Raw genomic sequence first — 27,574 nt, 5'->3', positions numbered from 1 at the left:
GATTACTCTATTACTTATTATTATAGACGTGACTATATGTAAATAAATATGTATGTATGTACTCTAGTACATACATAGTCACGTCTATATTCCTTGCGGCATAACGGGAGCCAAGTCTTGAAAAGACTGACAGGCCACGTTTACGATGGAAACTGTATGGCTTTACAATGGAATTGAGATTCAAATAGTGACAGGTTGCTAGCTGCTAGCTCATCGCCTACTCAGCTAAACTATAGGAAATATCGAAAAGCAGTCTTAACAAAAGTAGTTAGGAGGAGCATTTTCTTTTAGCGAAAAAATGGAAGATGTGATGATGTGATGTGGTAGTAAAGATAATTATAAAAAGCCTTTGAAAATTTGGTATTTTATGTATGTATATGTATTATGTATCTTGTATGTATGTATGCATTTTTTTGTAATGTATGTATTTTTCAGTATGCATGTGCACTTTATCGCACCACCAACTTAAAGTTTTTCTGTTTGGTCAGCTGGTTGACTGGTAGACAATGCCAAACGGCATTAAGTCCGCCTTTTGTACATTTTTGTTTTTGTGCAATAAAGTTTTAAATAAATAAAGGGACCAGCTACTCTGTAATACTCGTAGTATGTACGGAAATGACGTATTAAAAAAAGTTGTTCTACCTGACGATATATCGGTCCATTAGTTTTGGAGTTTATTCGTTACGAACAAAAACACGAAACTTTTTATTCTCTATATAAAATTAGTACGGATTATTAAATATTTGCTGTCAACTGTATGTGCCATAAAGTATTCTTGTAAATCCAAATTATATCCTATGTAATGCCAAATTTCGTTGAAATTTATTTTGGTGAACTTCAGTAAATTACTAACCTTACACTTCGAATTCCAATAAAACTCGAACTGAGTTGCGGGCAACAGCTAGTAATACGAGTAATCTACGTTTTTAATAATCTAGGTAGGTTGTCAAAGAATTTAAATTTGTTTTGATACTGGCCAGATGCACTCGAATGTTTAAATTCTTAACATGAGCATTCCAAATTCAATTTAGTCGCGCAAACTGTCACATTTCAGTAGTGGGGTGACCACACAATGAGTACGGACACTCGTCTGAGCTCATAACTGTCAAAATGACGTATTGTGTTTATACTGCTAAGCCGCAGTTCCACAGCGATGAATTACGTGTTCCTTGACGTTGCATCTTGTCGCTTGTTACTTTTTTTAAAGGTTTTTTTTAAAGTCTGGTTATTTTTTAAAGGTTTTTTTTACTATAGTACCTAACGAATTTAACGGCGGCTTGCGTGTCAATTAAAATTTAGGTACTGTACTTGTATTATTTAGAGTACATTAGACACAATTTCTTATTTTTTATAACATCAGTAATATATATTTCATATAAATATCTGATATATTTCATTGAACTACATTTTTAAAAAATGAAAGTAAAAGTACTTTTTTATAAAACAACTTTAGTAGACGTTTATTGAACAATAATGCTGTTTTTCTTTTAAAAAAGTTATCTTTACTTTGACATATATTTACAGTTATCAAAAATAACGAAAATAATTTTTTAATGAACAGATATTAACTGACCCTTTTTTTTCAATTAAGTGAACAAGATCATAACATAGAAGCAATGGAATTGAACCTTAATTTTTCTGACCTTATGTGGCCAAAAGAATGCGTTATATTGGGGATTTGCGGCCAGAATTTAATTAATACTTCCGAAGCTATGCGGGATTTTCCCGTATTGCTTTTGTTTTTCACGAGTATGTTATAAGGGAATAGCTTATTGGATTAGTCGGTTTATTTATTGGATGCAAACATTTTATTTGAAAATATACCTAATTAGAATTTGTTTCGTGTCCATTATGTTGACGTGTTTTTATTCTTTATTTGAAAACCATTAAAAAATATATAGAAGTGTAAGTAAGTAAGTGCTTTATTGTGATTTTATGTAATGTATTTATTTATGAAGAGATTCCAGTTTGATAATTGGTTACTGTCATATAATTAATCAATCAATTATTTTCAAAAAATAACGAATTTGTTTTTGTTATATGTTAGTACAAACCAACATCATAGAGCCATACAGTTTAACACAACTTTCAGTCTTTTAGAGACTTTTGAAAGCCCCTAAAGAGATAAAGACGAGATCATATGCATGTACTAGAGCGCCCATGAGAAGAAAAAAATCGTATAGACGTCTACTATTTACAATCTATGTTCCTGCCAAATTTCATTTTTATACATACATACACAAAATCACGCCTCTTTCCCGGAAGGGTAGGCAGAGACTACCTCTTTCCACTTGCCACGATCTCTGCATACATAATATAATATAAAAACGGGGAAAATTATTCATCATTGAGGGCTTCAATGATACCCAATATAATGAGTCGCGGGCGCAGCTAGTATATGATAAGCATCTTGCATTAAAAAACAACAAGCGTCACGTTCACAACAAAACTAATTTACCGGGCTATGTGTGGATATAATTTATTTATCGGCCATTACCGTTGACACCCCGGCCGTCAAGTTAATGTATTGTTGACCGCATGTGGGCAAAAGAATCCATTTTGTGGGGATTACGATATTTAATTAGGACGTTGGATGCGAGATATTAAGGGGCGCGCCGTGTGGTTCACGGCACGAATGGAATAAAAAGAATAGGACCACTCCATCTCTCTTCCATGGATGTCGTAAAAGGCTACTAAGGGGTAGGCTTACAAACTTGGGATTCTTTTTTAGCCGATGGGCTATCAACCTGTCACTATTTGAATCATTCTACCTTAAAGCCAAATAGCTGAACGTGGCCTAACAGTCTTTTCAAGATTGTTGGCTCTGTCTACCCCGCAGGGGATACAGACGTGACCATATGTACGTATGTATGTTTAGGGTTGGTGGTCACCCTACTGATAATGAATGAAAAAAAAAATTTAATTTCAACAACATTATTAGGTGCGTGTGTACATTTTTTTTTTAACAGGAACTAGCTTTGACCCGCTTCTTCGGCCGCGTGAATCTACAAAAAGCGAAGTTTGTCGCATAAAAAAATGCAAATTGTTTGAGCCAAACACGGAATAAATAAATAAATTATAAATATATACCTACGGGACAAATTACACAGATTGAGTTAGCCTCGAAGTAAGTTCGAGACTTGTGTTACGAGATACTAACTCGACGATACTATATTTTATAATAAATACTTATATAGATAAACATCCAAGACCCAGGCCAATCAGAAAAAGTAATTTCCTCATCATGCCCTGGCCGGGATTCAAACCCGGGACCTCCGGTGTCACAGACAAGCGTACTACCGCTGCGCCACAGACGCCGTCAAACGGAATCCATCACTATCATAGATATTTTAATAGTCAATTTCAATTATACACCGTTGACTGCACTATATAAACGAGCGAAACCGCAGGCGTATCATACCATACATGGATGGACACGTCGCTCTGAACTGAGCATGCGCAGACATTATTCATCACTGACTCTTTGGAAGCGGCAATGAACTTAGTTTTAAGCAATTTATTTGACGTCAACGCATGTCGTTAAAGGCGACCAAGGGAAAGGCTTACAAACTTGAGATTCTTTTTTAGGCGATGGGCAAGCTACCTATCACTATTTGAATATCAATTCTGTCATTAAGCCAAATAGCTGGACGTGGCCATTCAGTCTTTTCAAGCCTGTTGGCTCTGTCTACCCCGCAAGGGATATGGACGTGACCATATGTATGTATGTATATATGTATTTGACGTCAACCAATGTTGTGAAACCGAAAGATATGATAATTATTAAGTGATGTTGAAGTGTCCCATAATATATAACTATTATGAATGCGAAAGTTTGTGAGTATGTCAGTATGGACGTTTATTACTCTTTCACGCAAAAGCTACTGAACCGATTATGAGTCGAGGGTACAGCTAGTAAATTTATAAGCACTTTCTACTTGCCACGCATTTTCATGCATTCAAATCAGGTTAAAATTAAGCCATAAGTTTTTCTAAATAAAAACCAAATAAATATTTCATTTCTATTGCTTTATCTACCTAAAATTATGTCTATATTCATCTTCCTACATCACAATAGCAGGCGATTTATCAAAACTGTCTTTGATTGGTCGCCAAACAATGTTATATGGGTTAAGTTCCTGCTGTGATAAGCTATACGTCTTACAAATAAAATTATTGGCTTCAAAGAGACGTGTTTATACCAGATTTATAAAGTGACAAGTTTTGAAAGAAGGTTTTTTTTGCTTGGTCAGGTTTTTGTGTATTCTCGTTTTATAATTTACACACATCCAGATAATATGGATGTTTTTTACTCTTTCACGCAAAAACTACTGAACCGATTACAATGAAATTTGGTATGTAGATAGCTGAAGACCCAGAACGACATACAGGCTACTTTTTATCCTATAGTTTCCGCGATATTGATAGTGTTTCCATGCGGACGAAGTCGCGGGCGGCCTCTAGTACTTATATTATTTGGTAGCGAATAAAAATTTTGGCGTGTGCCAACTGGATCATTAAGCCAAACAGCTGAACGTGGCATTTCAGTCTTTTGAAGACTGTTGGCTCCGTCTACCCGGCAAGGGATATAGATGTGACCATATGAATACAATATGTTACAATAGTCATTTCGAGAGCGAACATAGGTATTGAATCAAAGCATTTCTGTTTCGTTCTGTTTCTTAATAAAGTTACAAGACAAAAAATTAGGTTAGTTATTTAGGTAAATTAGGTAATACAAAATATTAGATTACGCGAGTTTCATACATCCATATAATATCACCGTGTGGTTCCCGGCACCAATACAAAAAAGAATAGGACCACTCCATCTCTTTCCCATGGATGTCGTAAAAGGCTACTAACGGATAGGCATACAAACTTGGGATCCTTTTTTTAGGCGATGGGCTGGCAACCTGTCTTTAATTGAATCTCAATTCTATCATTAAGCCAAATAGCTGAACGTTCCCTTTCAGTCTTTCCAAGACTGTTGGCTCTATCTACCCCGCAAGGGATGTAGACGTGACCATATGTATGTATGTAAATATTCCTCGTGTAATAGTACAAGATATATATTGTGCCTGGCTCCTCTACATATATCGAACTTCGATGCTGTCCCTTGCAATAAAAAATTCGTAACCTTTTCGCTTCAGTATTCTCTTTTTTTGCGCAATAAACCATTTATGGGTGCAATTGGATCAAAAGGTCCTTTAATATTTGATGTGTCATGAGGCTCACATATACGATTTAGTTTCCGAAAAACTTTTTAGGATTCCTTACCTTAAACGACCAAGGGATAGGCTTACAAACTTGGGCTTAATGATAGAATTGAGATTCAAATAGTGACAGGTTGCTAGCCCATCGCCTAAAATAATCCCAAGGTTATAATCTAATTCCTTAGTCGCCTTATATTTTTATATGTATTATATCTTTGCTTTATTTTAATAACGGTAACAGATAGACGCTTAAAATTTTCACAGAATATTAACTTGTGTATTACCATTCAAAATAATTAAATAACAATACGAGTAAAATACTTAATTATTAAAGGGAGTGATTTTATAAAGCCAAGTCGCATATCGCGTCTGTCTTTCTGTGCGTATGTATGTATCGATACACAGCCTATAATTTCGCTACAAATTAATATTACAAGGCAGTGGATTATCCCCTGTGATACATAAAGCTGATATCAGAGAGAGATAACAATATTTATTGTTGTGTCAGAGCGAGACAGCATTAGTATATGTATAATCCGGCTCAAACAGTGGCCTCATAACAGACATGTAATAATTAATTATGTATAATCCTATCAGTTACAAAACACCGCTAGTAGGTAAGGGAACTGACGGATGTGTAACCTGATTTATTTATCACTAGCGACCCGCCCCGGCTTCGCACGGGTGCAAAATTATAAATGTTATTATACATAAAAACCTTCCTCTTGAATCACTCTACCTGTTACAAAAAACCGCATCAAAATCCGTTGCGTAATTTTAAAGATTTAAGCATACAGACAAACAGACTAAAATAGCGACTTTGTTTTATACTATGTAGTGACTAGAGGCCGCCGCGACTTCGTCCGCATGAAAATCCTATAAATCCAGCAGGAACTCCGGCATAAAAAGTAGCCTATATGTTATTCTGGGTTTTCAGCTACCTACATACCTACCAAATTTCATCATAATCTGTTCAGTAGTTTTGACGTAAAAGACGGAAAAACCCATATACAGGATATATGGTACTTTCCACGCGGACGGAGTCGCGGTCGTTAGCTTATAAGGTTATTAAGATGTGCCATGTTGTGTTAGGACCAATTGTTTTAAATTTATGACATCTGTATACTATGATTAATGGCTTCATATCGTCGCAATGAGTTCAACATTTATTGCAATAACAAACGCTATAAATCATAGTCGTTTGAAGGAACGATTATTGACAAACTATACCTACATATGCCGTGTGGTTCCCAGCATCAGTAGAGGGAATAATTGGTCCACTCCATCTCTTTCCCATGTCGTTTAAGGCGACTAAGGGATAAACTTATAAACTTAAGTTTATTTTAATCTGTCAGTTTTGAATCTCAATCCTATCATAAAATTAAACAGCCGACCGTGACCTATCAGTCTTTCAAGACTGTTGACTCTGTCTACCCCGCAAGGGATATAGACGTGATTAAATATATATATAAACTATATGTTATTCAAACAGACAATTTTTCGGTCTTCCCTTATTTCTAAAACATACCACTTTGATTACTAGGGACTCAGAATTTTAGCCCAAATTGGCTTCGCTTCAAAACCTGATGAACTAATTTGAATGTGGGAAAATATGAGGTGCCGGTTCAGGAAAGGCATCAAACCGCACGGATTTAATTATAAATATTTATGAAGCGGCCGAAAATTTTGTTTGTTTGTTTGTTAACTCTTTATTGCACATAGGAATAAATATAACAAATCAAAAAAAAACTGTTATTGGATTTTGAAGAATATGTATAATGACGGAATTATTATACCCAATTGGGATTTCTTCCAGTCAACCAAAATATAAAGAATTAAAATTTCATTCATAACTCTCTTCATGCAAGCTCGTCGGTTTCGGGTACTTTTGACCAGACCTTTTCCTAGAACGTCTCCGATTTGATCAAGGTGCGTTCGTCTAGACCTTCCCACTCTAACAGTATTTAGGTTTATTACACAAATAAATAAATAAATTTTTGTGCTACAATTTTTCTAGAATTTCTCACGGCAACGCAGCCTCAATAAAGTCTAGTCACAAATAGAGAAACATTCTGAGCGACCGCAACAAAATCATCCAGATATACTCGTGCCGTGATATGTATCGGATTCCCGTCGGCCGTCTCAGGACGGCTCACTGAGCAAATCCACATTTCTACTTATTTATAGATTAAAATATCAACGAACTGAGGCCTTCAAAGGAATGTGCATACATACATATACTCACGTCTGTATCCCTTGTGGGGTAGACAGAGCCAACAGTCTTAAACAACTGGAAGGCCTCATTCAGATATTTGGCTAGACGATAGAGCATAGATACATCTCATTTCCCATGGATGTCGTAAGAGGCGACTAAGGGATAGGCTTGTAAACTTGGGATTCTTATTTTAGGCAATAGGCTAACAACCTGTCACTGTTTCAATCTCAATTCTGACATAAAGCCAAACAGCTGAACGTGGCCCATCAGTCTCTTCAAGACTGTTGGCTCTGTTTACCCCGCAAGGGATACAGACGTGACTATATGAATGAATGAATGAATTTGCAGAATGAGGTGTGTCAAATTTAACTAAGATTCATTTAACGCGGGCAGATCCGCGGACTAGTCCGTCTAGTTAATCATGGCATCCTGACAGGAAGTAGGGATAAATTATTCACTTCCTTGAGTTTACAGCACGATTCCACAGACTGTATAAGTCATTATGACATTGATGTGTTTAACGAATACCTCCTATACACCATATTTAGTAACTGAAAATGGTCTGTTAGGTCGTAAAGATTTTACACACGCACATTTTAAGGACTGTACACACATGCATATATTATATAGAAATATTCCTTTTACTTATAGTTGTGCCGTGGGGTTACCGGCACTAATAAAAAAAAAAGAATAGGACCACTTCCCGTGGATGTCGTAAAAGGCGACTAAGGGATAAATTTGGGATTTTTTATTATAGGCGACGGGCTAGCAACCTGTCACTATTTGAATCTCAATTCTATCATTAAGCCAAAAAGCTGAACGTGGCCTATCAATCTTTTTAACTGTTGCCTCTGTCTACCCCGCAAGGGATAAAGACGTGACTATATGTATGTATGTACTTATAGTTCCATGCGGTTCCCGGCACTTCAGAATAGGACTTATCCATATCTTTCTCATGGATGTCGTAAAAGGCGATTACAGGAAAGGCTAAACTTGGGATTATTCTTGTAGGAGATGGGATTATTCTTGTAGGAGAAAGCCGAACAGCTGAACGTGGCCTATCATTCTTTTCAAAACTGTTGGTTCTGTCTACCCCGCAAGGGATATAGACGTGACCATATGTATGTATGTGTGTATGTATGTTTATGAGAGTGTAGAATGTCATTAACACTTCATGGAAATTTCCGCTCAACGAGATATGTCATATCATACAAACATGCAAATATACAGGAATTATTCTAACACTCGCACGATCAATATACGCCCGTGAATTTGCTCATAACTCGTAAAGGCAGAGGTTTGTTATACACTACGCACTTCTTTACCTTACCCTTACTTTTGCTTTTGTTCTGTTCAATTTGACCCTTACTATATCTGGTTCACCTTAGGTAAATTAAACATTAATTGATACGGAAGAACGGAGTCTACTGGTACAAGTATTCCATAACTTAAAAGTAGGCTTCAACACCTGTTTAAAAATTGTAAACACAATTTACCTAAATAAAATTTATTTATTAAAATTTATTTATTTATTATTTACCTAATGCATTCTTTTTTAACGCAAATCCCTAGGGAAGACTAGTTTTAGCTTGATTATAAGTTTTTTAGGCGACAGGCTAGCAACCTGTCACTATTTGCATATCAATTCTATCATTAATCTAGACTAGCAGAAGGTGGCCTATCTTTTCTGACAGTCTTTTCGATACCGTTGATTCTGATTAGATTTTAGTATTTTCGTGCTTATAATAACGTCTATATCCCTTGCGAGGTAGACAGAGTGAATATTTTTCAAAGACTGATTATCCACGCTCAGCTTTATAGGTTAATGATAGAATTGAGATTCAAATATGACAGATTGCTGGCCCATCGCCTAAAAGAAGAATCCCAATTTCATAAGTCTATTCCTTAGCTGCCTTTTAAGACATCCATGGGAAAGCGATGTAGTGGTCCTATTTCTTTTTCTATCGGTGCCGGGAACCACACGGTAGTTACGTTAGTACGGATGATATTCGTTAAGATTCCTCAAGGTAAAGGACGTCCTGGTAAAGGGTCAGGTCAAGAGTACCCGAAACCGCCGAGCTTGCATGAAGAGAGTTATGAATGTGGATGAAGCGAAGGAAGTGTACAGAGATCGTGGCAAGTGTAAAGAAGTAGTCTCTGCCTACCCCTCCGGGAAAGATCATACATACATACATATGGTCACGTCTATATCCCTTGCGCGGAAGACAGAGCCGACAGTCTTGAAAAGACTGAATGGCCACGTTCAGTTATTTGGCTTAACGATAGAATTGAGATTCAACTAGTGACAGGTTGCTGGCCCATCGCCTAAAAAAAAAACCCAAGTTTGTAAGCCTATCCCTTAGTCGCCTTCTACGACATCCATGGGAAAGAGATGGAGTGGTACTATTCTTTTCTGTATTGGTGCCAGGAACCACACGGCACAAAGAAGAAGAAAAAGCGGGAAAGAAGCGTGATTTTATGTATGTACTAGAGGCCGCCCGCGACTTCGTCCGCATGGAAACCCTATCAATCCCGCGGGAACTCTGGGATAAAAAGTAGCCTATGTGTTGTTCTGGGTCTTCAGCTACCTACATACCAAATTTCATGGTAATCGGTTCAGTAGTTTTTGCGTGAAAGAGTAACAAACATCCATACAAACTTTCGCCTTTATAATAGTAGTAGGATGTATTCTTCAAGGTGTGTAAGCACGCCCTAACTCAAGTATAGACGTACTTATAATGCCTGTCACGTGCCAAACGAAAAAAATGTGGACAATATCACACTCTCAGATACCAAGGGAATGTTTTCAATTTCATGTCAACGATATTGGAGAAATTGTGACATGTTTTTGATTTATTTTCGTACGATTGTGTGTAATGAGAAGCAGTCGTGATGACGGTGATGATGATGATGATTTTGAAACAACTAAAACATTGGTGAAATACGTACATACATATGGTCACGTCTATATCCCTTGCGGGGTAGACAGAGCCAACAGTCTTGAAAAGACTGAATGGCCACGTACAGCTGTTTGTACGGCTTTACGATAGAATTGAGATTCAACTAGTGACAGGTTGCTAGCCCATCGCCTAAAAAAGAATCCTAAGTTTGTAAGCCTATCCCTTAGTTGCCTTTTACGACATCCATTGGGAAAGATTTGGAGTGGTCCTATTCTTTTTTTGTATTGGTGAAATAATTGCATTAATTAACAAAAAACTGTCCGAGGTATAACGAAGTACTTCTTCCTCCTGGCTTGAGTCCCGGTTGCATCCTCACCACTCTGGAGAGGAGCCCGGGGTGTGCCTTTGACCATGGATCCTGGATTGGGTGAGTCAGGTTTTTACACGAAGCGACTCCCGTATGACCTTCGCAACCTTTGCAGGGAAATCTAACCCGTATTGGATCCATGGTTGCACATTCAATTGCCTGAATGTGCAGGTTTTCTCCCGCTGTTTTCGCTCACCGTAAGAGCATCGTATTAGTACATACATTCATACATATAGTCACGTCTATATCCCTTGCGGGGTAGACAGAGCCAACAGTCTTGAAAAGATTGAATGGCCACGTTCAGGTATTTGGCTAAATGATAGAATTGATATTCAAATAGTGGCAGGTTGCTGGCCCATCGCCTAAAAAGATTCCCTTTGTAAGCCTATCCTTTAGTTGCCTTTTACGACGTCCATGGGAAAAACATAGAGTGGTCCTATTTTTTTTTCTATTGGTGCCGGTAACCACACGGCACGAATCGATTACTATTTAAACTAATGTACATTACTTTCGAAAATAGTCTTTGGTACATGGCTGAAGTGGGATTCGAACCTGTGCCTTTCTAATTCAACCACCGACTAATAATCTTAATACATGTCATTTCTCCGTTAAAAATTAACAAACGTATACAAAAGAAAAGATGTCACATTTTGATGTCACACATTATTTTAGTTTGTTTTGACAGCAATTTGTGACAAAGATTCGGGTTTCGCTTCGTTAGAGTTGTTTTCTCATGTCATTCTGTCATGACACAATTTGTCAAAACCCAAATTAACCTAACTAGTCGCTCGCAGTGTACGTAAACCCGCGACCACATTGAATTTTTACAAAATTGTGGATATATCTAAAATTACTTGACCAATTTTAATTACCCTGTTAACATAAATATTCCATGTACCGTGTGGTTTCTGGCACCAATAAAAAAAAAGAATACCACCACCTCCACCACTCTATCTCTTTCCCATGGATGTCGTAAAAGGCGACTAAGGGATGGGTATACAAACTTGGGCTTCTTTTTCAGGCGATGGGCGAGCAACCTATCACTATTTGAATCTCAATTATATCATTATAAGTCAAATAGCTGAACCATTCAGTCTTTTCAAGTCTGTTTGCTCTGTCTTCCCCGCAAGGGATATAGACGTGACTTGAGATTTGCGAAAAGTAGTTTGCACTTGCGACGCGCATTTGAGAAAACCCATTATTCATTTTCAGGTGGCGCTAAATTCGTCGATTTTCATAATAGATGGCGTTTAATTCGTTCCGTGTTATAAGAGGTGATACTTTCGTCGCTTTTTGTCGATGGCGTTAAATTCGTCGGTTTTTGTAGATAGCGCTAAATTCACGCGAAGCTTCGGGTAAAAGCTAGTAACTAATATGGATTACCGCTAACGTACATTAAGTACACGTTCCATCACAGGTAACTCGATATTCAGTATGATCTTAGCAAATACTTGGAAACTATGTTAACTAGAAGATGCCTGAAACTGACGGCGCTGAAACGCCCAACTTGAGCTATTGTGATGATATTCTATAATTAACTATGTTAATGCTAGTTTAACGACTATATGCTATGTATCCCAACCAATATTATTAGGTCTTATTATTTGAATATCTCATTATCATTAAGCCAAACAGCTGAACGTGGCCTTTCAGTCATTTTAAGACTGTTGGCTCTGTCTACCCCGTAAGGTATATAGAGGTGATGATGTGTATGTATGTATAATTAAGTCTTTACATTTGAAATTAGCGTTTTTTTGCTCTGGTCATTTTAATCACAAATTTCTCCTACATACATAATGAATGACTCCTACATAATACTCCTACATGATGACTGAATGGCCACATTCAGCTATTTGGCTTAATGATAGAATTGAGATTCAAATAGTGACAGGTTGCTAGCCCATCGCCTAAAAAAGAATCCCAAGTTTGTAAGCATATCCTTTAGTCGCCTCTTACGACATCCATGGGAAAGACATGGAGTGGTCCTATTCTTTTTTTTATTGGTGCCGGGAACCACACGGCACTTTCAAATTTCTCCTTCTTGGTTAGAAATTCCAAATTCTAATTTATACAGCTATTAGCCGTCCCGGTAAACGTTGTTTTGCCATATAAATAATTTTAAAGTAATTACTGGTTAACAACCCTTATTACTATGGGGTATGAAAAATGGATGTAGGCCGATTCTCAGACCTATTCAATATGCTCAGAAATCGCCTTCAAGAAGACTCCTAAGTTTATTATCCTTTCTCGTAATCACCTTTTACGACATCCATGGGAAAAATGTAATGCTCCTATTTTGAAGTACCGGGAACCACACGACAAAGCAACAAAGACCTTAAATTAACTAGTTCCTCCGATTTCTAATTAAGCGCTAACTACCCACAAAACAGCAATTTCACGACACTTTTAATGATGTAATGGGGATGTGGGGACGAAAAGAACCCGCCATTTTGTTTCCCGATACAGGGGTTATAGTTCCCAGAGGAATGTTAGTACGGCTGTGGACGTAAATAACTGGGATGGGTCTTTTTAACCGTAAATTATGATGGTATTATGAATGTTCGCTTTACGAATAAAGGAACTAATCTATACTAATATTATAAAGCTGAAGAGTTTGTTTGTTTGAACGCTCTAATCTCAAGAACTACTGGTTCGAATTGAAAAATTATTTTTGTGTTGAATAGACTATTTGTCGAGGAAGGCTATAGGCTATAAAACATCACGCTGCAACTATAAGAAGCGAAGAAATAATGGAAAATGTGATTTAAAAAAACGGGGAAAATTATTCATCCTTGAGGGCTTCAATGATGCCCAAAATAACTATTCCGCGCGGACGAAGTCGCGGGCACAGCTAGTTATTTATAACGTGTTAACTCATCTAAGCAAAAAAATAAAAACTTAAATATTTAAATTTAACGCACTCCTAAACATTGATTTTAAATTTAGTAAATCAGGTTTTACTTAACAAAATCACAAAATGAGTCAGTGATTACGATGTTTACTCGTTGAAGAGATAATTTGACAGATAAAAAAGGATTCGAAACGCTCCGATCTAAATAAAGGCAGCATTCCATAACTATGTAGTTGTCTGTGTAGATGTGCCCGCGACTTCGTCCGCGTGGAATAGTTATTTTGGGCATCATTGAAGCCCTCAAGGATAAATAATTTCCCCCGTTTTTTTCACATATTCTATTGTTTCTTTACTCCTTATAATTGCAGCGTGATGTTATATAGGCTAAAGCCTTCCTCGATAAATGGTCTATTCAACGCATAAAGAATTTTTCAGTTCGAGCCAGTAGTTACTGAGATTAGCGCGTTCAAACAAACAAACTCTTCATAATATTAATATAGATATAATCACGTCTATATCCCTTGCGGTGGGTATGTAGATAGATGCGAGTTTGTCAGTATCCAATTAAATATGCATTTCAAGTAAGATGAACTAAAAAATTAAAAAAAAAAAAAAACAAAAAATTGATAGTACTACAAAATATATTTAAATTTGCCTTTTTTTATTTGCTAATTGCACCAGAAAATGATCTAAATCTTTATATATTAAGGCTACTAATAAATACATTTACTAGAAAAGAAAAAACAAAATCAGACCGGCGATACATTAGTTAGATTAGTTAAATCTCGCGACTAAGCATAGCAATGTTAGTATATCTTAAAGCCAAACAGCTGAACGTGGCCTTCAGTCCCTTCAACACTGTTGGCTCTGTCTACCCCGCAAAGACGTGACAATATGAATGAATTCAAAAAAAAGTATAGCAATGTAACGTCATAAAGCTTAGCTTTTCATATACTTAGACCCTATTCTCCACGTTTGAAACTGCCGACCTGGGTTTAATAGACACATTTAGATACTGTTTAAGTTTATTAAGAAGACGTAAATTTGAGGAAAGAAGTGTTTATGGAATCTTCTGATTTATCTTTTAAGTATGTGTTATGTGTTTAGAATACCGTATCTACCCATGCATGTCGTAAAAGACGACTACGGGAAAGGCTTATAAACTATAGCCTAGCAACCTGACACTATTTGAATCTCAATTCAATAATTAAGCCGTACAGCACGTGGCCTATCAGCTTTTTCAAGACTGTTGGCTTTGTTTACCCTGCAAGAGTTATAAACGTGACTATATTTATGTATAAAGTATAAATAAATATTATAAAGTAGGTACATACCTAGATGCATTTTATATGAATTGTGGACCCAATAAATTTTAACGCTAAAAGCGCATCTCTAAAAAAAAAAACAGTTTTATGAATACACAAAAACGAATTTATTAGCCGTCAAATATTTAATTTTATTTTGCTACGTCGAAACGACACCACGAATGGCATATTAAAATATTCCGTAGCAAAATATACAAGAATTTTATATTATTTCGATGCTCCTTGAATATAAAACCTAGTTATATTGTCAAATATGCATTAAATTTGAATTCAAATGTGGGCAAAATTGAATAAAATATAAAAGTAAGCTTAATTTTTTATATTTATCAACTTATATTATAAAAAGATAGTCTGTCTGTTACACTCTCACGGCTAAACTGCGGGCCTAATTTTGGTTAATAATTAGGTAATTAAACTATACATGAATAAAAATATTTATTTTAAAATTATAAAAAATGGTTATTAAAGGCATTCAGCTTTGTGGATCTGTCCCCTGATTTTAGTCAGTGTAAACATAAATATATCAATTTAAGTACATGTCTGTTTATCATGTGAAATAAATTAAAACAAAAACTGAGGTAAAAAACGTAATTTTTCTGTTGTTCACAAAAAAGCTACTAATTTGATCGCGATTATATTTGCTAAGAACTTACATACTTTTTATCCCGGACAAAAGTACTGTTCCCGCTGGATTTGCGATTAACAATAATACTCGTATGTGCGAGCGAGATTGCATGCTTATATATTATGCAAAAGCTTATTATATTATATAAATTGTTTTTTTTAAATAAAGATTGAAATAGCACATCGCAAATAAAGAACAATGTATTCACGCGCGCCATCGTAATCAAAAATTCCTTTTTCGAACGGCACAGATTAAAAATAGTTTTGTTCTTTTTTTTCACAACCGCCTCGCGTCAATAGCACCTCGTTATTATGCTATGGAATTATTCGATTCTGGACTCGATTATCTCACTTTCCGGGAACGATCGATAGATTACTTTAGAAATGAATGGTCGCTTTGTTGCCCGACGCAGGATTGGGAACACCTGGCGCGGCCATTTAGACGAATAGTGCTGGGGAGGGATCGATAAATATGTGGCATATTTTATTGATATTTTTTTTTTCATGAATTTCATTTTATATTAGAAAACTTTTACTAACATTCAAAAATTGAATACAATATTATATCAAAATAAAAACTAATTTTGGAGTACTTACCAATACTGTGTTTTTTGAAAAACATGTTTTTCTTTTTTTTTTTCCTAAGTTGAAGATTATATAAAACGTTCGTACCTTTTTTATATTAAGGTCTTGGAGAATGTTGGCTTTTCCTACCATACAATGGTAGAAAATACGATGCGTATACATCCAAATAAAAATCGTAACTTATCGATAAAAATCATCGGATCCAACGCCCATCCCTTCTCCATAGGCTCGCGGTCGTAAAACTGTTCAAAGGAATTTCTTACACAAAGCTTAATTTGGAGAATAGACGCATATGCACAAAATCACACACAGCACTCCTACACAGAATTAACATTTAGTATGAAAATGACCGGGCACTTTATGTATGTGTTGTATGGCTTAAATAAACATTGAGTTTAAATAAATAGAGAGAACTTTAGCGACTTGCTATGTAAACATTCAGGATAAGTTTCCAATTTGAATATTGCATACTATAAACATTTTACAAACATGCCGTGTGGTTACCGGCACCAATAGAAAAAAGAATACGAATACTCCATCTCTTTCCCATGGATATCGGAAAAGGCTACTAAGAGATAGGACATGTCACTAATTCAATTCTATTCTATTATTGGGTCTTTTACTTTCTTAGAGACTGTTGGCTCTATCCACCCCCGTTAGGGATAAGTTTCTTCGCTAGTCAAATATTAGCATTAATAATAATTTATATTTAATTTAATTTAAAAGAAATAATAGAAAGCATTTTAATTTAATTTATTTTTGGTCTGTTGAAAATTAAGTTATTTAAGAAGTGCCATTTAAATATGTTTTATTTTGAACAGGATGTTCCAATACTTTATATTATTTGTAGAAGTATTTCTTGTTTAAAATATTTGTACTGTTCATCTTAAAAGCCAATTCTTGTCGTATAGTTCAAAGTTGATGTTCAATTTTCTAAATTGCATGCCATAGAGTTAAAGGAGAATTGTATCAAATGTGTTTTTAAATATCTCCTTGTTTATTTTAAGTGGTATTTGTTAACAATATTCTGGTTCTATAGTTATTTCAATGGCTGGACAGGAATTCGTTTCTCTCTGACTTTGAATTTTAAAACATATTTCGTGTCAAGATGTTTGAATTTATTGTTAGTGTCAGAATGGTATTTTCTAGTTGTTTTAATTTGCTTTGAAAAGTGGACTTTGAAATTAGTTTCTACAATAGTTGTTAAAATTTTGCAATATTCGTAAGTTTGTTGAGATTCTTAACTACAACGTATTTCTTTTTTTATAAAGGCGTAATCTACTAATCGAAAACATTGAAATTTTTATTACAGTCAAAATCATAAATTGGCCGTTGACTGTACACACGTACACCTTATAAAAGCAACTAAATTACACGCTCAAATACTTCGATTTACCTATTACTAAGCACAATACAATCATTTATGAAAAAACGAACATGGCGGCTCAAAAAAGGCGGCAAATATTTCGCGCCAATTCTAAAGCGGTTATGAGCGTCGAAAATCACACCGAGGTAGGTTGCCATTGTAATGTATGAAATTTCTTAAAGGTCTTTAAATATTTCTTTAAAATATGGTCACGCTGAATTAGTTTAGACCTCAGCCATGTCGAAACTTGCGTACAGTGGGCAAAATATCGAGATATTGTTAATATTTTTTTGGATTTAAAATTTTAAACGAAATTTTTAAATGGTCTGATTTTCACGGTTGGAAGTTTTGTGCTTACACTGTAAACAGCTATTGCTTCTAAAATTAAATTTTGAATGCGGCCATATTTTTATTTTCTTGTTTATCTTGCCAGTAACAAGTCGTGTTTTTTAATGTTGGATAAAAAAGTTTCATTACCGTTGTCGTAACAAGTCGTTTTTGTTTTGTTTTTGCAAAGTTTACAATGTTTCTGCCACTTGTTTTTTTTTTTATAGAATAAAAAGTTTTGGCACCGTCGCAGAAAGAAGGGTGTTGAGTGTGAAGAGATCTCTTTCCCTAATTAGTTTTGTGTGAACGCACCTTTATTGTCGTCCTCATAATTTCTACATAGATGTGCCCAGGATTCGCCTGGATGTAAAGTTGTACATCCAGTAGCATGAATGAGCAGTTTTATGATGTTTTCTTTCCCGTAAGAGCAGCGGTTATAAATCAAACTAATGTACCTTAATATTTACAAAACTCGAAAAATATTGGGTAGATTTCGAATGATGTGCAAGCGAGCTGTCACTATTTGAATCTCAATACCATCATTAAGCCAAACAGCTGAACTTCTCAATTTTCAACCGAATAAAAATGGATGAAAAATAAATAAGAGCAGACCGTGGCATTAATAATTTCGCGAAGATAAAGGCAACCAGTGTAATTCCTTGTACCGATCTAAAGGACTCCATTACTTTAGTATTCTCTCCATAATTCAGAAGTCCCGAGTTGTTTTTCTTCCATTACCCGCCCAATTTAATATTTTATTAATATTTTTTTTCGGAGGATATTTTTGGGAGCGTTTAATTTGGACTTGGATTTTTTTTTGTCCGAACGATTTAGGGTGTAATGTCTACTGTAGGCAAACTTCTTTATGTATGCCATAGCAACGGTTGCCATGACTTGTTAGTTAGAAAAACATATCAGACATATTATTTTTATTGTTAAACTAGCTGTGCCCGCGACTTCGTCCGCGTGGAATAGTTATTTTTGGCATCATTAAAGCCCTCAAGGATGAATAATTTACCCCGTTTTTTTTTCACATTTTCCATTATTTCTTCGCTCCTAAAAGTTGCAGCGTGATGTTATATAGCCTAAAGCCTTCCTCGATAAATGATCTATTCAACGCAAAAGGAATTTTTCAATTCGAACCAGTAGTTCCTGAGATAAGTGCGTTCAAACAAACAAACAAGCATGCATACAAACTCTTCAGCTTAGAATATTAGTATAGGTATTTCCATTTTATTTCCATAATATAGTACTTTTAATTTCATTACGTCTGTCCTCTATTCTCCTTCTTTCTTCTTTTGTGAATAACTAACTTTGCGACTATACTTCCTACATCTACCAATCAACTTGGGAGGCAAAAAACATACGATGTTACGATTTATTACGGTGGCGCTAAATTCGTCGCTTTTTGTAGGTAGCGCTTAAATAGGCGCGGTCGAAGCTTCTGGTAAAAGCTGGTTTAAAAATAAAATATGTACATCAGATGTTCCGTCAATTAGAAAACTATTCGTTTGATTATTCCTACTGAACGCATAAACAAACACACTCATTTCTATTTATTAGTACGAGCATAGATCGAAAAGAAATGCCTTAAGTTAAAATACTTAACTAATTGCGTTATGCATTTAAAACAAATATTCCGAGAATCACTATCTTCGATCTTCATTCCGCTGTTCATCGATTTGCATTCGATTTAATATCGATTTAACTCGATTAGTTAACGAATCGCCGGTAGGGTTTTTATAGCTCGCTCCCAATGATTTACGAGTTATAAGCTGTGGTTACGTTTTGAAACTGAAAATGCTTCTTGATTGACCGTTATCGATATATCTAATGATTAAATAAATATAAATAAATATTTATGGAACAAAATACACAGATTGAGTTAGCATCGAAGTCAGTTCGTGACTTGTGTTACGAGATACTAACCCAACGATACTGATGGAATTAAGATTTAGATAGTGACAGCCCATTGTCTAAAAGAAGAATCCCTAGTTTATAGCCTTTCCCTTAGTCGCCTTTTACGACATCCATGGGAAAGAATTGAAGTGGTCCTATACAATAGTGTCAGGAACCGCGCGACACTACTTTATATGCTTAGTTATAAAATTATTAGTTTGATCACGTGGCCAATAATTATCCATAGCCAAATTCTGCTTTCTTTCAAATCTATTAACTAACTTTATTTAAAAAAAAATCTGGGAATAATTGAAATTAAAAAAAAAAACGGAAAATAATTGAAAAATGTTGTTACTTACATAAAAATAGACCGTATCCATCAAAGTCGGATCTCAAAATGGCTACACCGCCACGGAATAACAAACTTTTAACAACCCCCTTGTACGATTGAAATCAACAAAGACATTATTGTGTCAATCTTCAAAGTTACATCGACTACTGTACTTTGTAATTCCCTTACTAGAAAGTTTACGACCTTCGCCTCCACATACACTCGAAACGAAATTAAATACCATATCGGACAGTAAACCGCATGCGACTCAGAATAAGGATGGCTGTAAAGATATAATGCGTTTTCAATGTACGCATAAAATGACGGATACATAGATCTATGTTTCCTAGATGAGCTTTTGCTTGTTGCGAAGAAAAACGTAGTATGTACAAATTAGTACATTTTTGTATTTGTATACAAAACTGTACTAATTTTTAAGTTAATCATGAGCGTTTACAAACTTGGCATTCTTCTTTTATACAAACGAATAACATTATGTAAACATCAAGCAAGTTAAAGACTAAGAACACTTCAGATTATAATTTTAGGATTGCTATGTAACAATGACTTTTTCTGAGTTATGTACATTAGTTTCATTACTAACAGATGTTCTTACTACGAAGGATATTGTGCGAAATCCTGGAACGTTCAGGAAACTGGATGTATAACCATACATACATACATAAAATCACGCCTCTTTCCCGGAGGGGTAGGCAGAGACTACCTCTTTCCACTTGCCACGATCTCTGCATGCTTCCTTCGCTTCATCCACATTCATAACTCTCTCCATGCAAGCTCGGCGGTTTCGGGTACTCTTGACCTTACCATGTATAACCATGATCGAAATAAGTATGATTTATTCCCCTGCAAAGGTCAGGCGGGAGAAGATTCGTGTTAAAAGCTCATCCAATCCAAAATCACGGTCTATATGCGCGCCTTGAGCTCAAAAGGTGAGGATGATAAAGATTTTTCTGTAAGGTTGACTTTTTTGAGGTTGGAATCCTTAGGAAAGATCGTGTTACATTTATTCCAATATTTTGTCGTATCCAGCTCTCATTATCTTTGTAGCAAAACAATTTGTATTCTAATGACGTCATCAAACGGCTGGCATCTGCCGCTGATTGGTCGAGCCTTGTGCCACGGAAGCCATATTTTAATTAATTTTGCGCCTTTATTCTTTTATTTTGTTTAAATCTAAACGTTCCATTTCTGTTATTGCTTCTTTTTTTATATTGATTGAGTGATTAAATGGTATAATTGACGGCATCGATATATTCCTGCGGGTACAGAACAGTTTGTTTGTTTGTTTGAACGCGCTAATCTCAGGAACTACTGGTTCGAATTGAAAAATTATTTTTGCGTCGAATAGACCATTTATCGAGGAAGGTTTTAGGCTATACATAAAACATCACGCTGCAACTACAAGAAGCAAATACATGATGGAAAATGTGAAAAATAACGAAGAAAATTATTTATCATTGAGATGCCCAAAATAACTATTCCACGCGGACGAAGTCGCGGGCTTAGCTAGTTAGTCTTATTTAGATTTATTTAAGTTTTATTAAGGTGGTTTGAATATTCAAATAAATGTTACAATTACGCAATAGGAAACAGTAAAAAAAAGAACTTCAAAGTAGTCTGTCATGCTGTGTATACCCATTTATTAGTTTCAATCTGGTTCAGAATGTTCAATGTATTTAAAAATAAGTTTTTACGACTGTTTCTTATTGCGCTTGCCGTGTGTTGATAAATAATTGCAGTGATGCAGTGTAGTTTGTTCCGCCGCTTCTTCTACACATGCGCTTCGGAAGCGGTAGTTAAGTGATGTGACGTCAATAAGTGATACCTTGTATCCAATTTTAAAAATGAATCTATTCTGTTCTATTCCATTCTAATTAATAAAATTGTGGCGACATTTATACGCCACAAGTCACAAAAAGAAAATCTCGTGGGGATCACCAATTCGGAGCCGCGGTTCCCCAGGCATAACACCTAGCCTGGCGGAAGATCTTCCTTTTGGTATAGAAATATTGCTTTGCTGTGAAGTTTTATCCGTTCGGTATATTTTATACGTTTTTGTATCTTACTAGAATAGAATAGATTATTTTCAAAATTGGATACAAGGTATCACTTATTGACGTCACATCACTTAAATCTAATTATAACTACTACCGCTTACAAAGCGCATGTGTAGAAGAAGCGGAGGAACAAACCACATTACAGCATTTTCACCGGACTTCAATTTACAAATATGCATAGATCTCTGAAATCTAAATCGTGAACGAATGCATGTGCATGTTTTTTAATGTAGACAATGTTGTCTACATTAAAAAACATGAATTAATGTAAAACTAAATATTTCAATACGAATATTTCGTCAAATACTTTATTGAATATCCGATTTAAAAACGGATTTAGCCTTTTACGCAGGCTTCCTGTAATTCTTAGTAAGTTTACTAACACGAAGGTTGTCAACCTATAATTACCTAGATCGCATGCAAGTTGAATGTTTAAGTAAATTCTTTACATGCAACCTTTTTGTGTACTGCAAAAATTTAAAACAAAAAAAAAAGTTCTTAACTTCTCATTCATACAAAAAAGATAATATCAACATGTTCAAGAGAATTAAATGTAGTTTAAATAGTTTAATACGATTTTTAATAATATGAACCTTAAACAATAATGCCAATTTTCTCTTCCATTCTCACTATAATCCTCTTTTCAACGGTAGAATTAAAGCTATTAACAGTTCGTTCCCAAACGGGGCCGGCGGCCATCTTGACGCTTACGATTCACTTTTTTATCGTGATCTTATTATCGAAAATTGGCCAATTCGCAGTTTCATAAGCAATAATTTCGCTAACAATATGGCTGCCAACTGCGATTAGTGTGTCACGGCCGCGTCTGTAATTTTATCGATACTTGCGTTCATCGATTGCGCTCATCCCTATTTTGCTCGCGGCAGTGATGTTAAGAATACTTTTTAGGGTTGTGCATCAAGCAGAAATTATTGTTTACAATAATATATAACAATAATTTATGTAGGTATAATTTAGATGTTGAGTTATTTCAAAAAGCTTCAAGCTTTAAGCTTCCTTTTTAAACCCCGACAAAAAAACGGGGTGTGTTTGACGTGTCTGTTTGCGACATCGTAGCTCCCAAACAGATGAATTAATTTTGATTTTATTGTTCTTCGACAGGTGAATTAGTCTAGTAGGAATTATACTATTGTTAAATTGTATCGGAGATTTCTTTTCGAAGTAAGATAGTTAGGGGTCATTTGAAATAGGCCATGATTGACCTATAACATACAAATAATCACGTCTATATCCCTTGCGGGGTAGACAAAGCCAACAGTCTTGAAAAGACTGACAGGCCACGTTCAGCTATTTGGCTTATAAATTGACCTATAAATTAATTATATTTCGGGGGAATTTCGGAAAATGCTGTCTTAGTGCACCTAGATTACACACAAGGATACTTCATTCGTTCATTCATTCTTCCGGCTGTTAGTTGTCTGTCATTCACTCAGTTACCTAAGAGTTCTGTGTTGATTTTCTGAAATTTATCCATTTATAGTGATTTGCCGCCTTTTACTGAACTATCTATTTACTTTATTGTTTGCTGGTTGACTGGAATAAATCCCTTTATGGGATAAGTCCGCCATTGCAAGTGATTTGTTTCTTTCATAACTATGTATTTACTATTAGCTTGTTATTGTGCAAATTACTATGCAATAAAGATATTACAAACAAACAAACTAACCTTTGCCTTCTTTTTCAGCCAACATCGAGTCCTTCCACGCGCCGACAGGCGGCGCTGTGGAGCTGCCCTGTGACGTCACCCCAGCCTTGCCTGAAGACAGGATGGGTCTGGTCATATGGTACAAGCAGGGTCACGAGACGCCTATATACTCGTAAGTAACATAACATTACTTATAATCACGTCTATATCCTCTGCGGGGTAGACATAGGTAACGGTCATCAAAAGACTGAATGGCCACGTTCAGCTATTTGGCTGAATGATAGAATTGAGATTCAAATAGTGACAGGTTGCTAGCCCATCGCCTAAAAGGAATCCCAAGTTTGTAAGCCTTAGTCGCCTTTCACGACATCCATGGGGTGGAGTGATCCTATTCTTTTTTCTATTGGTGCAGGGAACCACACGGCACCGTACTCTAACTCATCTAATCTCATAACATAATCACTCAGGTAAATACTTTTATATTACTAAGTTGTAAGGTTGCGGAGGTCAGACGGGAGTAGGTTCGTGTAAAAACCTGACTCACCCAATCCAGGATCCATGGTCAAAGGCGTGAGGTAATTATGTGACTAGGACATAAGCCAAAAGGAAGGAAACGGTAGGATTAAAGTTAAACAACTTTATCATGTTTAATTTCAAATAAAGCTTTAAACCATTGGTCTCTGTCACTTTCAGAAAAATAAATATTTATATATTTACTTAGTTAGCTTCATACATAATACATATGGTCACCTCTATATCCCTTGTGGGGTAGACAGAGCCAACTGTCTTGTAAAGACTGATAGGCCACGTCCAGCTATTTTGTCTTGTATATTTGTCCCGTATATATTTATATTTATATTATTATATTTATATCACTACATAGTATAAAACAAAGTCGCTATTTTAGTCTGTTTGTTTGTATGCTTAAATCTTTAAAATTACGCAACGGATTTTGATGCGGTTTTTTGTAACAGGTAGATTGATTCAAGAGGAAGGTTTTTATGTATAATAACATTTATAATTTTGCACCCGTGCGAAGCCGGGGCGGGTCGCTAGTTTATTTATATTTGGCTTTAAGATATGTAGAAATGAGATTCAAATAGTGACAGGTTGCTAGCCCATCGCCTAAAAGAAGAATCCCAAGTTTATAGCCTACCCCTTAGTCGCCTTTTACGACATCCATGGGAGAGATGGAGTGGTCCTATTATTTTTTCTATTAGTGCCGGGAACCACACGGCACGTCCAAGCACATCAATAAAAAAAAGTCATAAGTACATGGTCAACTAAATCAATATGTATTTTTAACCGCCTTTAAAAAAAGGTGGTTGTTAGTTTCACCTGTATGTGTGTTGTATATATGTATGTATGAATTTTGGATGTATATATTTTAGTCCGCGATTATCATGCTTTTCGCTGAACCGATTTTGATGCAGTTTTCAGGAGAGTAGTTGTTACACTTGGGAGATGGTTTTAGAAATTTAACCGACTTCAAGAAAGGAAGACATCGAATGGAGCCGGTTCTCTTTTTACAAAAGTTATTTTTAATGCCGATGATTTACATACATCCAAATCCTTTAATAATAATTAATTTCCTGAAGAGTTAAAACTCGGATCTTCGTTCTAGGTGTTTATGCACCTTGGGATGTGGGTTCGAGGGGTACAACATCAGCAAAAAGCGAAAACGAGGAGTTCTGGAATAGTGTAAGAGAAGTATTGAAAGTTACCAAGCCAAATGAGAAGATTATTATGTTAGGTGATTTTAATGGATGGGTGGGTGTAAAGCGTGATGGATATGAAAAGGTGCTTGGTGCGTTTGGTGACGAAAAGGTGAATGATAATGGAAGAAGTGTATTAGAAATTTGTCTAGAGTGGGATCTTTTTGTGTCGAACTCAATGTTTCAACATAAAGAGATCCACACCTACACAAGAGTGGAAGGTATTTTAAAAAGTATGATAGACTTTGTGATTGTAGATGAAAGATTGAAGAACAAAGTGCTGGATACCCGTGCATATCGCGGTGCTGGCATTGACTCGGACCATTTACTGGTGATATCCCGGATAAGGGGTATCTTCAATCGCTGGCGGCACAGGGTAAGGGAGCAAACCAGCGCTTTGGAAAGAGTAAAAGTAGAAAATTTGCAAGATATGGATGTAGGTAAGAAGTATATTAATAGACTGAAGGATGAATTTGAAGATTTAGATGAAATGAGCGATATTGAAGATGGATGGAAGGAATTTAAAGAAAGAATTGTGAAAGTAGCTGTTGAAGTGTGTGGTGTAAGTAGAAGAAGGAAAGGAAAAAATCACAAAAATGCGTGGATGAGTAAAGATGTGCAAGAACTTGTGCGATTAAAGAAGAAAGCATGGCTGGATTGGTTAGCAGCAAAAGCTAACTTAAGAATGCAAGAGGTTATAGATGAAGATGTGAATGAAGCACGTAAGGAATATAAGAAAATGAAAGATTTGGTTAAGAAAGCTGTGATTAGAAAGAAAGAAGAGTATAAAGAGGATTTTGATAAAAGGCTATCAGAAGACTTTCAGTCAAATCTGAAAGTATTCTGGAAATCCGTAAGGTCAGCCCGAGGAAATACTATAACCAGAGAGCTGACTAGGATCAGATGCCAGGATGGTAGCGTTGTGAAAGGAGAAGAATGTGTACTAAAGATATGGAAGGACTATTTTGAAAGTTTATTTGAAAAAAAGGAAGGAAATAAGAAAGATTTCTGCTATAGCGAAGAAAAAGAGAATGAGATGGAAGGCGAAATTGAAATGTTCGAAATTGTGGAAGCACTTAAGAGTATGAAAGCGGGAAAGGCTGCTGGGTGTGATAGAGTGTCGGTCGAGATGCTTAAAGCAGGAAAAGGCGTAGTAGCTAGTCAGTTGTACTGCCTTTTCAATTTGTGTTGGAGAAGCGGCCGAGTACCAAAAGATTGGTGTAAGGCTGTTATCGTGCCACTTTACAAAGGAAAAGGGTCACAGCTGGACTGCAAAAATTATCGTGGTATAAGCCTGCTTAGCGTCGTCGGCAAATTGTATGCTAAGGTATTGATTAATAGAGTCAGGAATGAAACTGATGACAAAATATGGGATGCTCAAGCGGGATTTCGAAAGGGAATGGGATGTACTGATCAGGTCTTTTCCTTGCGGTGCATAGCCGAAAAGTTTTTGGCCAAGAGTCAAAAAGTCTATTGCACATTCGTAGATCTGGAAAAGGCCTATGACAGAGTTGAGAGGAATGAATTGTGGTCAGCACTTTCTATGCATGGGGTGAGCAGTCTCTTAATACGAGCACTGAAATCCTTATATGAGGATTCGAGTGCTTGTGTCAGGATAAACGGAGCGCACACTGAGTGGTTTAAGATTGAGAAAGGCGTTAGGCAAGGATGTGTTGCGTCACCGTGGCTGTTCAACCTATTTATGGATAGCTGCTTGACAGATTTGAAAGAGTCTGAAAGTGGATTAAGGATGAATGAGTTACTCGTCAAATGTCTGCTCTATGCCGACGATCAGGTTATACTGGCGTCATCAGCGGAGGAGTTACAGGAGATGGTAAACTGTATGCATGAAGCTTTAAAAGAGAAAGGAATGAAAGTGAACGTAAGTAAAACTAAAACACTGGTTTTTGAAATGGAGAAAGAAATGACAGCATGTAATATTTTGATTGGAGGAGAAAAAGTGGAGCAAGTGAAAGAGTTTGTATATCTAGGATCAAAGTTTACATCAGATGGCAAGTATGATAGTGATATTGAAAGGAGAGTGAACGCGGGGAACATGGTGAATGGAGCTTTGCATGCCTTTATGAGCAGTCAGAAACTATCCAAAAAGGC

The 27,574-nt window shown here is 35.9% G+C and overlaps 1 protein-coding gene across 1 annotated transcript in view; it reads left to right on the top strand.

Annotated features, from left to right (window-relative positions):
• The window catches only part of LOC106130408 (nephrin), a 348,487-nt gene that overhangs the window by 258,034 nt on the left and 62,879 nt on the right, over positions 1-27,574 (top strand). Inside the window, exon 4 of the mRNA XM_060951944.1 lies at positions 23,787-23,919. Within this exon, the coding sequence (XP_060807927.1) occupies positions 23,787-23,919 (133 nt within the window). The remainder of the gene's footprint in view (positions 1-23,786; positions 23,920-27,574) is intronic.

The sequence above is a fragment of the Amyelois transitella genome, chromosome 27 (assembly GCF_032362555.1).
Source record: "Amyelois transitella isolate CPQ chromosome 27, ilAmyTran1.1, whole genome shotgun sequence".
Classification (NCBI taxonomy): Eukaryota; Metazoa; Arthropoda; class Insecta; order Lepidoptera; family Pyralidae; genus Amyelois; species Amyelois transitella.
Note: the sequence above shows the minus strand (reverse complement) of the source record. Positions and strands in the feature narration are given on the sequence as shown.